This window comes from Culex pipiens, chromosome 2, assembly GCF_016801865.2.
Source record: "Culex pipiens pallens isolate TS chromosome 2, TS_CPP_V2, whole genome shotgun sequence".
NCBI classification, from domain to species: domain Eukaryota; kingdom Metazoa; phylum Arthropoda; class Insecta; order Diptera; family Culicidae; genus Culex; species Culex pipiens.
In genome coordinates, this window is record NC_068938.1 from 61979262 (window position 1) to 61992165 (window position 12904).

At 32.8% G+C, this 12904-nt stretch overlaps 1 protein-coding gene across 1 annotated transcript in view; it reads left to right on the forward strand.

Moving 5' to 3' along the window:
- Positions 1–4048: 4048 nt before the first annotated feature.
- LOC120419383 (mothers against decapentaplegic homolog 3) overlaps positions 4049–12904 on the forward strand; it is a 33118-nt gene continuing 24262 nt past the window's right edge. The window contains exon 1 of the mRNA XM_039582055.2: positions 4049–4829. Coding sequence (XP_039437989.1) covers positions 4630–4829 — 200 coding nt within the window. The 5' untranslated portion in view covers positions 4049–4629. The remainder of the gene's footprint in view (positions 4830–12904) is intronic.

Genomic DNA, 12904 nt, shown 5'->3' on the forward strand with positions numbered 1-12904 from the left:
ACTTAAGGTACCTTTCTAACATAGTTTCCATGAAGTTAGACCACTTTAATAAAAATAGTCACTTACCAAAACAAAGATTTTTGAAAATAGTGTTAATATGTTGAAAAAGGACACTATTTTTACAAATATTCATCAAAACAACTAAAAAATCAACTAATATTGCATTAAACGTGATTTGTGAAGCTACCAGGAGTGAAATAATCCATTTAATCCAAATTTCATAACTTTTGATTGTTTTTATAAGGCAGGATAAGGGTGGTCCATTCTGCCCCCAAGTGGATTTTAATTTAACACTTCCAACACCAAGCCTCTAAATGATTTGAAGGTTCCGTTGTTGTTTGTTTACCTTGGTAGTAACATCTAGTAACATTATAAGCATTGAACAAACTTTTTCAAACAATCCAACTTTTCAGAAAGCTTATTTAAAAACCTCGAAATAAACAACATTTGCGTGGTTTTGTCAATAAATTTACATTTTTGCTCATAATTCGAAAAATACAATGAATTCAAATGTCGATTTCGGTATGGTGATGCTATTTGACGTCCTTTATAAGACCCTTGCCTTACAATTGGTCTAAATCCATTCTAAAGCCCAAAACCAAGGGTGGCCCATTCTGCCCCCCTGGTCCATTCTGCCCCCCCTGCCCCTATTTTCTAATTTTAGAAATTTGTTATATGTTTTAGGGGACTTAAAATACATCTTTAGAGCCGCAGTTCAGGATGTGCAAAATCGGGTACCGGATTTCTCTAGTTATTATTTTTTTAATATCGAAAACGTGATAAAAAATTTATTAATCGTTTGATTTTCGGAAATTTTTAACATTATGAATGACCAGCCCTAATTCAAGTTGTGATTATTTAATGATCTTGTGATAATGATGAAAATAATTTCAAAATTTAAAAATCAGGCGGAATTTTTTAAAAGGTCTACAAATAGAAAATTTTGCTCACTTCATTTTTAGGCCAAATTTCAATGCTTCGACATTATTTTTATTGAAAGATCAGATAATTTCAAAAACAAAAAGGCTCATTTTTTAACATTGAAATTTTGATCATAATTTTTTTATGCATCATAAGTTTTTTCAACCCGTTCAAGCTTGATGGATTACATATGACCCAAAAATGCAAATTTCCAAAAATAGCTTATAATTTTCGTTTGGTCGTAAGAATCATTTTCCCATCATAACCAAAAAAATATTTTTCTTGAAAATTCAGGCTTGAAAGGGTTAAACATCAAATCGATGCCCTTTTGAACTTTTGAATGAAAAAAATGTTTTGAAATGTATTTTACACATGTCCAGGTTGTTTTTCAATTATTAGTTTCCAAAATATCCACGATTTTTCTTGCGAAAAAAAAAACCTTTGGCGGTGCTGTGCATCAGAATTTCATAACAAAAAATCCAAAACAAATTAAAACTAGTCCAAACATGCTAAATATGATTATCAATGCAGAAAAATGCATTTTTGTCTGTTATCAGTTGCCTAGTCGATTATTTTCATTAAAATTTTGAAGTTTTCTGAAAAAATGTGTTTTCGCCCTGATTTTTCGACATAAACTTTGAATTATTTACAACGGCCGTAATCCAAATTTAGAGAACTAATCTGATATTTGAAATGACTTACCGACGAGCCCAAAAAAAAGGAAGATCCAATTGAAAAAAGATCGAAAAAATTTCGGACACTTTCATTTTTTGACATTAAAAACTGGACGCATGTTTTGCTACGTTATCGTCTCTTTAAAAATCCACGCTATTTTGCCGTTTCGGCAACATCAAATTAAATACATGACGAAATCCAGGCTGCAACCCGCTAAAATCACCATCTCCATGCAAATGCCATTAAAAAATGTGTTTAATAAAACTGGCGGCACTGCCCAACGATTTTTGCACAATTTGTGCCATAGCTTAAAAGATGGCATTTTTGTTTCCTAAAACATACAGTCCAGACTCGATTATCCGAAGGTCTTGGCAACATTTGACTTCGGATAATCAAAACTACCGATAATCGAATCACGAAAAAAAAATTTTTCGTTGTCTTATTTTTGATTGTTGGGCTTTAGTATAACTACTCTAAAGTGATTTAGATTTTTTTAATCCAAGATGGTGTTCAAAATGGTGGTGATGAAATATTGAAAAAAAAAAATACATTTATTAATTGTAAATGCAATCAACCATTCAAATTCGACTAAAATGAAATTGCAGAATTTGAATTTTATGTTAAAAGTAAAAAAAAAATAATGTTCGTGATTCGATTATCCGAAGTCCCATACAAACCTTCGGATAATCGAAACTTCGGATAATCGAAGTTGGACGGTACTTAAAATAAAATTAAAAAGTGATTATTTTGCGCAATCTAATAGTATGTGTGAAAAGTCGAATTCAAAAATGGGTTTAATTTTTTTAGAGTGTAGAGTGGCTGGTAAAAAAATTAAACTTTTTGTTGATTTTACATTAGACGTTGCAATCAGCAATCAGGAACAAAACTGTAGTTAACTTTTTGGACTATCAAATCGTGAAAATTATTCAATGTACAAACAATTCGCTTTAACAAATTTACAGTTATCAGGCGTTCTGAGTATAAAATTAATGTTAAATTTAGCTACTGAGTTCGTGAAAAGATTAAATTTCACGGAGATATAAAATTCACGAATTTTACGCGTTTCGCAAAATTGTGAAAAAAATTATAGAATAGAAATGAGCTTACTGCAGCTTTATTTTATCATAATCTGCATCAGCAAAATCAACCCGAGCAGACGGAAATAACTTGGGAATAACATTTTCTGATATTTGAAAATACTAGGCCAATAACTTTTTTTGTTATTTATAACAAGATTTGTTATTCGCCGTTATGATTTTTTTGTTATTGGATTGTTATTGTAATAACAGACTAATAACATTTTTAATTATTTTTCGAACAAATCTTTGTTATTATTTTTTGTTATTTTAACAACTAATCCGATCATCCCAATAACAGTTGGAGTTATTCTCCCATAACAAAAAATGTTATTCCCAAGTTGATTTGGCTTTCAACCAATATCAGACCAATAACATTTTTTGTTATGATAACATAAACTGTTATTAAACCCTTATGCAAAAATAGATTTTTCAAGAAGATTCCATAACACTTTCTGTTATTTTAACAATATTTGTTATTGAAATGGCATAAATTTTGTTATTACCGTCAGCCCGGGAAATGGCTTTGGTGCCGTTGAATGGACCGATGGTACCGATGCTATTCCGTTTTACAGGGCTTGTTGAAAACTTTCAAAGTGGCTTTAAAATATGAAAAAATGTAGGGGAAAAACACAAGGCAAATCAGTAAAATATAATTAAAACAAAACTAAACCTTAAACATTATATAAAAGGAGTTCAGCAGTAGTTTTAATCTGACATCTTTAAATTTTCTGTAATCTAATTTTAGAATGAAGTCTATACGCGATAACCAAATACGAAAAAAAAAAAAGTTTTACGATTATCCGATGTTTCTATTAAGACCATTTTTGTATTCGATAAACGAGTCTGGACTGTACTTTTCAATATAAATCAAATTCCGTCAAATCAAACAATTTTGTTAGAAATTATGTGTTTGCCATAACTTTGTTTGTTAGTTTCATGATTTTTTTTTGCTTATATTGTTTCGTCTACAAAACAGCTTCAGATACCTCATCGTTTCAAGTTACATTGCCCGACTATGACTTCAATCGTCTGACATTTCTTTCTGCTCCCAACTTGTTCGTATTTGTGCAATCCCAAGCTGATAGACGATAGACGTCTGCTCGTCCAATTCAGTATGGGTGTTTATGAATGGGAGTTGTGGTTATTGTTTCGCAATGAATGAAATGGTTATCAATTTCGTTTTTAAATGTTCTAATAAGTAGTTCAAGCTGCCCTAGGGCAAGATTGTACCTCTGGATGTTTGTTGTATATTTAATTGTTTTGTTGTTGCATGTTCTAATTTTTTCAGTGATCTTTTCTGCTTTTTCTGGCCTTTCTTAGACTTCATCTTAAGTTATCACCTTCGCTACCATCCCCTTGGCCCAAGGAACCAAAGGAAAGCAAAGCAGAGCAGACCATCAGCAGCAGTCCAAGTCCAAGTCTCGCGTACATATTTGGCAAATTTCCTTCCTGTTTTTGCTGTCGGTGTGTCGGCCGTGTCCGAAATTGTGAAATTTTCGCGTCGACCCTCGCGAATCCGCTGTGTCTGTGTCCGCCCGGTAGTCAGTGGTGGCCACAGTCGTTAGTTATCCGGTTCGCGGTCCTAGAGGTCGCGCTTACGGACGTCGAGTTTTGGGCTGAAAGGTCCGAAAAAATCCGCGATTCGGTGCGACTTTTTGTTATCTTTTCCTTGTGGCGTGTGTGACGACGGCCGTGGCCGCGCATCAGTGTTGGTTAGTCGTTGCCACTAGTGCCCGCCGCCGCGGTTCCCTTCCCTCCCCTCGGTGGCCGTCAGTCACGCAGCAGATTCTGCCTCTCTCTGTGTGTGGTGCACCGCCGAAGAACGAACGGTACGCCGCGGTGGTGTTCCAGAGTTAGTGAAATAATCGATTTTCTGCGGTCTGTCCGCGCTTGATTGTCGGGTGTCGTGCCAGCCAAGTCCGGAGATATTGCGATCCGGTGGTCCATCCCCGAGATGCTCCCGTTCAGTCCGCCGATCGTGAAGCGTCTGCTCGGCTGGAAGAAGGCCTCGTCCGATGATTCCGTCGAGGGCAAATGGTGCGAGAAGGCGGTCAAAAGCCTCGTCAAGAAGCTGAAAAAGTCCGGCGCCCTGGAGGAGCTGGAGCGGGCCATTACGACGCAGAACTGCAACACCAAGTGTGTTACGATTCCCAGGTAAGCGGAGAAAGGGGGCGATGAGTTTTTTTTTCTTTTCGAGGGGGGTTTAGATTCGCCGTGCGGAAATACGGGATATTTGGCTGAGTCAAAAAAGGTTGTGCGGCTGTGTGGTGAACAGCAGAGCAGAGTACAATCAAAGTACGATTGATACGGAGAAAATGGAAATTTGAAAGTTAAGCTTTTTGATACAACCCGGGCAGACGGTAATAACTAAATTCATGCCATTTCAATAACAAATACTGCTAAAATAACAGAAAGTGTTATGGAATCTTCTTGAAAAATCCATTTCTGCATAAGGGTTTAATAACAGTTTATGTTATCATAACAAAATTTGTTATTGGTCTGATATTGGTTGAAAATCAAAACAACTTCGGAATAACATTTTTTGTTATGGAAGAATACCTCCAACTGTTTTTGAGATGATCGGATTAGTTGTTAAAATAACAAAAATTAATAACAAAGATTTGTTCGAAGAATAACTAAAAATGTTATTAGTCTGTTATTACAATAACATTCCAATAACAAAAAATTCATAACGACGAACAACAAATCTTGTTATAATTAACATAAAATGTTATTGGTCTAGTATTTTCAAATATCAAAAAATGTTATTCCGAAGTTATTTCCGTATGTTCTGGAAGGGCTAAAAAGTTCAATTATTCAGGACTGAATAGGGTGCTGAAAAGTAGAACTTTTTAGCACCTTTATCGAAAAGTATTTCTTTTCAATAACGTTTTGATTTGAACGGTGAACTAACTAAACACATTGACATGGACATTTGACTTAACCCTCTACAACCCAACCCCGCCTCTAGGCGGGCTTCAACTTGAAAAAAAAATCAACTAATTTTCGATCTTTAAAGAGCATTGAAAAGAAGAACTCTTAAAATTTAAGAAAAATTTAGGGTTGGAAGTGTGACTTGTTTTATATGACTTTGCCAATGTTTTAAAAAATGTCATTTTTCTGGGGTCAACTTTGGCTGTGTTTTTCACTAATATTTTCTATATTATATGTAAAAATAAGTATGCAGTAATTTTTGTATTGTCCCAGACTATGTCTCTAAGCATTTTTAAACAATTTTGGTTTCATTCTAGATTAAAAAATTTGAAAATCATGCAAAAAAATGAAAAAAGTGGCCGTAAAACATGAAAAAACTAAATAGACAAAAGGTAATAATAGGAGGTGGTAATATGGTAATACTATCAGAAACAAACATTAACTAAACAAGATAACTTAAAAGAGTAAATATGCTCACTGGGAATACTGACCGGTAGGGGATGGGTTTCGACTAGCGGTGTGCTGGGTTTCCAATCCAGAGGTCGTGAGTTCGATTCTCGTACCGGGATGATGAAGTTTAAGGATAAATGCAAATATAAGTACTAATAATGAAACAAGTAAACATAAAACAAGAGAAGTAAAGTTTTTCGTAGAGCAAAAGTTGATGAAAAAATCTTCATTTTGCCACTTGTTTTCAAGACTATTATTTTGAAAGGTCAGTTTTGAAAATAATTACTTTTTCTACCTTCCTACAGTTACGAAATGGCCTACTTACCGTCATTGGGTCATACAAATTTCTGAATTTTTGTATAACCCAATCTCACCCCCATACCCAATGTCACCCCAGATGACGTTACTATAACAAAAAAAATAACAGTGCTAAAACATTTAATGAATCACAAAATCAAATCAAATCAAACCATCCACACTAACGACCCCCGGGTCTTTTGTGGTCTCTATTGCAAGTTTCTGCTCGAAGCTAGGAGTCCGAAGGCTTGAATGGGGAGAGCACCCAAACCTCTTTCTATTCCAAGGAACCTTCCACCCCAGTGTTTGAACTGACGACCTTTGGATTGCGAGTCCAACCGCCGCCAGCGATTCCACCGGAGTTGGCTTGGTTTGGTGTGTTGTTTGTACTTATGGCATGGAGACGACTCCTACACCTGGAATGACTTAACGGCCTAACAACCAAGGCCGAGACCGACATTTTACTTCCTCATCCGATGGAAGGTTGGAGCAGATGGGAATCGAACCCAGAATCATCCGCTTACAAAGCGGACAACAATGAATCACAAAACTGAGTGTAAAAAAGTTCAACTTTTCAGCAGTTGTATCGAAAGGAAGAACTTTTCAGCAGTTGTATCGAAAGCAAGAACTTTTCGACACTGTTTTGATTTGTTGAGTTGACTAAATACACGATCGCCAAATTATAGCGAAGCTGTTCTCTAAAATTTCGCAAAAAAATGATTTTTTATATATATAGAAAATGGTAATGAAAAAAAATCTAAATTCTGTACCTCGGGAAGGGATTTTCTGATCGTTTTGGTGCCTTCGGCAAAATTGTGGGTTATGATTAGAAATATTCAGATAGAAATAGTTACTCTCTAAAAAATAAAAAAATTCAAAATAATTTTTTTTTTTTATACAAAAACTAGATTTTTTTTCTTTTTAAGATTTGGTTTACTAGACAAAAAGTCGTGCCAATGACGGACTTTTTTTTGCATAGTATTTTTTGAAAAGTATCAAAAACGCACACACAAATATTTAAAAAAAAATCAGATGTAAAATTGAATTGTAACTCGAAAAGTAATTTTGTAAAATTATGATATAGTGCAGTATTTTATTAGGTTAAATTATTCAACAAAATTGTTTTTTTTTAAGTGTCCATCCTTGTCCATTTTGAAAAAAATATCAGAAAAACAGAGAAAATTATCTACAATTTACTGTTTCAGACATTGTTGATCCGACCTCTGATTGTTGACATGGTTCAAAAAATAAGAAATTATCAAAATTAATAGATAATCGGGAGTGTTCCTTGAAACTTACTAAAATAAAGGACACCAACCAGTAGGCCAGCTTTTTGTGCAGCTGTTAAATTAATTTGTGAAATTTTTTGTTTAATTAAAGTTATCCATATTCCTTTTACATGCATTTTACAAATATATTTCTCAAGTGTATTCCGGGCTAAAGAAAATGCACTGGAGCCCACGCAATATCTATTCAAAAATTTTCAATTTTAAAAAAATAAATGAAGTTTTTGAACGACCCCTAGACCTAGGCCTAGTTCGCAGTTTTCACACTTTCTTGTTTGAAATTTGAGTTTATTTTCTCAAAACGTTACAACAATATTTTCATCTGTAAGAGAAAGCTGGATACATAGAATGTTTACATTTTATTAATTGGCCTTTTTAAACAAAATTTCAGGTATTCTTTGATACCAAAAATATTTAAAAAATAAGTAAACTTTTAGGCTTTGCCAAATTCGAGAAGAATATTAGGAAGAATTAAATTACTTTTGTCCATATTACTTTTATTCATTTTTTGTGTAGTTTTGGAAATTATTTGTTACGATTAGACTTTATTTGAAACTTTCAAATTGTATGAATAAAAAATGAGAGCCTTCTCATTTAGTTTTTTTTAAATGATTTTAATTCATGCACCAAGCATCTTTCAATCAGTTTTAACAGAATAAACCCATTAGAAAAGCAAAGCTCAGAGTTTTTTTTTTGAAAAGGTCCTATAAACTATTGTCATTCATTTGTTTATAGGACCTATTCAAAAAAAACTCTAAAGTTGTATCCCTTCTAATTCACAACAAAACGCTCCCGGAAAAGGTGTTTACGACGCAGAACAGGTGCAGCACTCAAATTCTAAAGGTCTATTTACATTGAATCCTATGTCAACTAAACAAAAACACATGTATAGCTGAAGCTATTATATTTTTGTTCCAAACCAAAAAAAAAATAGTCTCTAGAATTGGGTCTCTTCTCTCATCCGCTAATTTCGCGACTAAAAACGCAAATTCTCGCTTGTCAAAGAGCTCGCTCTCTCATCTCGTTCGTTCGTTCTAACAATATTCACAAACACAACTGAAACGTTGAGTTCACGAACGGTGTTATGTGAAACCAGGATGGATATAATAATATTGCGTGTCTGCTGCTGCCCTGGCCAGACATTGAAATTTACTTTTTTTCTCCTTTTCCCTTCTCGTTTCGAGGGGTAAATCAATAATCTGGAGGATTCATTGCACTTTGCACACAGGCGCAGCAACACAGGCGCAAGGTCAACAACATTTTGCGCGCGAGACGACCCCTACACACAAGCGTTTGTTTATATCTGCAGTGTGTGTGGATGTGGGTTGGCCAGGCGGAGTCGGTTCCTGGAGAGTGGAACCCACGCGGGATATGCTCCAGTGGGAGGCATTTTTGGTTGTGTTTGTTGAATGACATAGTTCGAACGTTTGGTGGAGAAGCTTGGTATTTCATCTGTTTTTATTTTTTATAAATTTTATAAAAAGATTACCTAAGTTTTTTAATGTAAAGTTTTGTAAATTAAAATTGTACTTTTTAATTCAACAGCTGTTCATTCAACGCAAATTTGTATTTTAACCTGCAATTTAAGTTTTTAAGCGAAATAATTCTATGTGTAAACTTCATAAATAAATATAACCAGACAAGATGAACGGGCATGGAAAGGAAGTATCAGGATGATAAATAAACATGTCCTCGCAATGTACCGTTCTTTCCGTTTTCTTGTGAAATTGCCACTGGTGCTGCTGCGTGGAGACCTGCGGGATTTCTTTTTTGCTTTGTGCAACATCTTGTCATTTTTATCTTTCTTGTATCATTTGCTGGAGAGCACTTGATATTAATTTTTCAATTATTCTGAACATAGCATTAATGAGGTTGAATCGCTTTTAATAATTAAAATTAGTAATATTAGGCTGTTGCAAATATCTTTCAAAGCTTTGAAAAATATTTGCATTGCCCTTATTTAACTTTGAAAATTAACATAAAGAACTATCTTATCATTTCTTTTTTTTCTTTTGAAAAGTTTTCTTTACAAAATAGACGAAAAAAATTGCGGGCTGGTCACATATTAAAAAATAGGTATTTGAATGTTGAAAAATATCAAGAGTTTTTTTGAATAGGTCCTATACACATATGATAGACAGTAGTTTATAGGACCTTTTAAAAAAAACTCTAGATATGTTTCTTGAGAAGGAACTTTTTGACATACCACTTCAGCAAGGTTGTAGATTATTGCTTTAAATATGAAAGCCAAATTATATAAACCAATCAGAAAAACATTTGAAAAAATCGAAATTGTTCAGAACATTGAATGTTCAATGATCGATATTCAAGTTCGAAAAAACAATGCTTCTATAATCGTCTTATTCAGAAAGTGTAAATTTTAACATGGTAAAAATTCCAATAACTATAATTGTATGTAGCCAAAAGTTACTTTAAAGCATACTCAAGATAATTTCAATTTCCATATCATCTCTCGAGCACAGCAAACCTTAAAATTTGTTTTTTTTTTTAATTCTATGTATGATTATTAGTTTTATTTAAGACACTTTACCTTTGCAATAGCAATCGTTGCGTATTTTTAAGAAAATTCTAAGTAAGTAAATTTCGCTTTATCAAGGTAATTTCCTTTAATATTTATTTAATATTTTCCAGGTAAATATTTCTTTATTTAATATTTACAGTTCACCCAAGAAGGAAAAACAATTTCAAATTGTTGTTTTGAGTCGTTATTTATCGTATTGCAAAATAAAGATACTGGGAAATTATATATTTGCTAATTTATTTTTTTTTTAAATCTAATGACAAGTTCATGCAAAAAGCTTCAGAATTCTGAAAAAAAATATATCAAAATGTAGAACTGTGAACTATAAAACAAGGCTACTTAATTTTTATTTTTTTTTACTTAAATTAACGTTTCATTGAATAAGTTTGAATTAATTGTAACTGAATTGGTTAAAAAGTAACAAATTTATTAAATTTATGTTTAATTATTGGCACTATTGCATAGTTAAAAAAAACTCCCGGGTCCCGGGAATTCCCGGGAAATAGCAAAATACAACTCTCGATTCCCGGGAAATTGAAAATCTCGAGAATCGTCACCCTCTATACGCAATCAACCATTCAAATTTGACTAAAAATGGGTCGCAGAACTCGAATGTGATGTTAAAAGCAAAAAAAAAGAAAAACATTTTTTTCTCATGATTTGATTATCCGAAGTCTCATACGAACCTTTTTTGATATGTTTTAGGGGATAAAAATCCGCAACTTTTGAGCCATAGAGAAACATGGTCAAAAAATCTGCCGCCGAGTTATGATTTTTTGGAAAAAATAATGACTTTTTGAAAAAATCGAAATTTCATGCAAAAACAAATTTGACGTTATTTTTCAATGCAAAATTGAATTTGCAATTGAAAATTACTTCACAGATTTTTTGATAAAGGGCTCCGTTTTCAAGATATAGCCACCGAAAGTTTGATTTTAGCGAAATATTTGCAGTTTTAGATTTTTAAAAATAGTGACCATGAGTGACCATTTCTGAAAATATTTTTTTTGAAAGGTTCAGAAAATTTGCTATAAAATTGTCTAAGAGACATTGAAGATTGGACCTCGGGTTGCTGAGATAGAACCGCTTTAAGAAAAAGAAACACGAAAATTGAAGTTTTCTAAATCTCACCAAAACAACCCACCATTTTCTAATGTCGATATCTCAGCAACTAATGGTCCGATTTTCAATGTTAAAACATGAAACATTCGTGAAATTTTCCGATCTTTTCGAAATAAATATTTTGAATTTTTTTAAATCAAGACTAGCATTTTAAATGGGCGTAATATTCAATGTTTGGCCCTTTTAAAATGTTAGTCTTGATTTAAAAAAATTCAAAATATTTTTTTTCGAAAAGATCGGAAAATTTTACGAATGTTTCATGTTTTAACATTGAAAATCGGACCATTAGTTGCTGAGATATCGACATTAGAAAATGGTGGGTTGTTTTGGTGAGACTTAGAAAACTTCAATTTTCCTGTTTCTTTTTCTTAAAGCGGTTCTATCTCAGCAACCCGAGGTCCAATCTTCAATGTCTCTTAGACAATTTTATAGCAAATTTTCTGAACTTTTCAAAAAAATATGTTTAGAAATGATCACTCATGGTCACTATTTTTAAAAATCGAAAAACTGCAAATATTTCGCTAAAATCAAACTTTCGGTGGCTATATCTTGAAAACGGAGCCCTTTATCAAAAAATCTGTAGAGTGGTTTTCGATTGCAAATTCAATTTTGCATTAAAAAATAATGTCAAATTTGTTTTTGCATGAAATTTCGATTTTTTTTCCAAAAATCACAAAACAATCCTTGTACCTATTTTTTTCTCAATATCCCTCAACAATACCTACAACTTTGCCGAAGACACCAAATTGATCAGAAAATTCACTCAAAAGTTACAGCTGTTTGAATATTTACATACCATTTTTGTATGGACAGCAGCCAAAATTGTATGGAGACTTGTATGGGTGAACCAATGACACAAAATAGGTTTTTTGGTCATAGAGAAGGCCCCCACAAAGTTTGAGCCAAATAAAAAAATACAAATAAAATCCATTTCCGGTTTTGCTCAAATCTATATTTTTATAAACAAAACTAGTCTAGTTAAAAAACAAGAAAATTAAGGCAAAATTCTAACTTTCTATAAATATTACCTTAAATTTATCTGCATTTTGTTTAAAAGCTTGTCAATTTAGTTAATTAATTAAAAAATATGTTGCATGCTTTAAATCTGATTTTAAAACGAAAACTATGTCTATCACAGTCACCCCCGAATTCAAAATAAGAATTTCCAACGTAAGTTTTGTAAAAACTTTTTGAAAAACAAAAACAATTAAAAAAAAAGTCCACGGAATTTGTATGGCCTACTCCAGTACATGTTTTAAAAATAATAAGCTTGAGATTGACTTCAGACAGACCATACCAGTTGAAAATTGCATGACCCATTCTCACCCCCCAGACTCAATGTGACGGTATCTGATTTTTCGAAAATAACGATAGTACGGTCATAAAAAAATGTTTTATTTTCAGATGCCAAACTAATGTTGCAATTGAAAACGGATTCAACATTTTCTGAAAAGGGCATGGTGTTAAAGCTATAGGATTATTAAGGAGAAATAAATCGAAACATATTTTTTTTGAAAATAGAATGATATTTCATAAAGCCCTTTTTTGACAAAATATTTCTGTTGACAGAAAATTTTTAATGTCAGAAAAATGTAAAA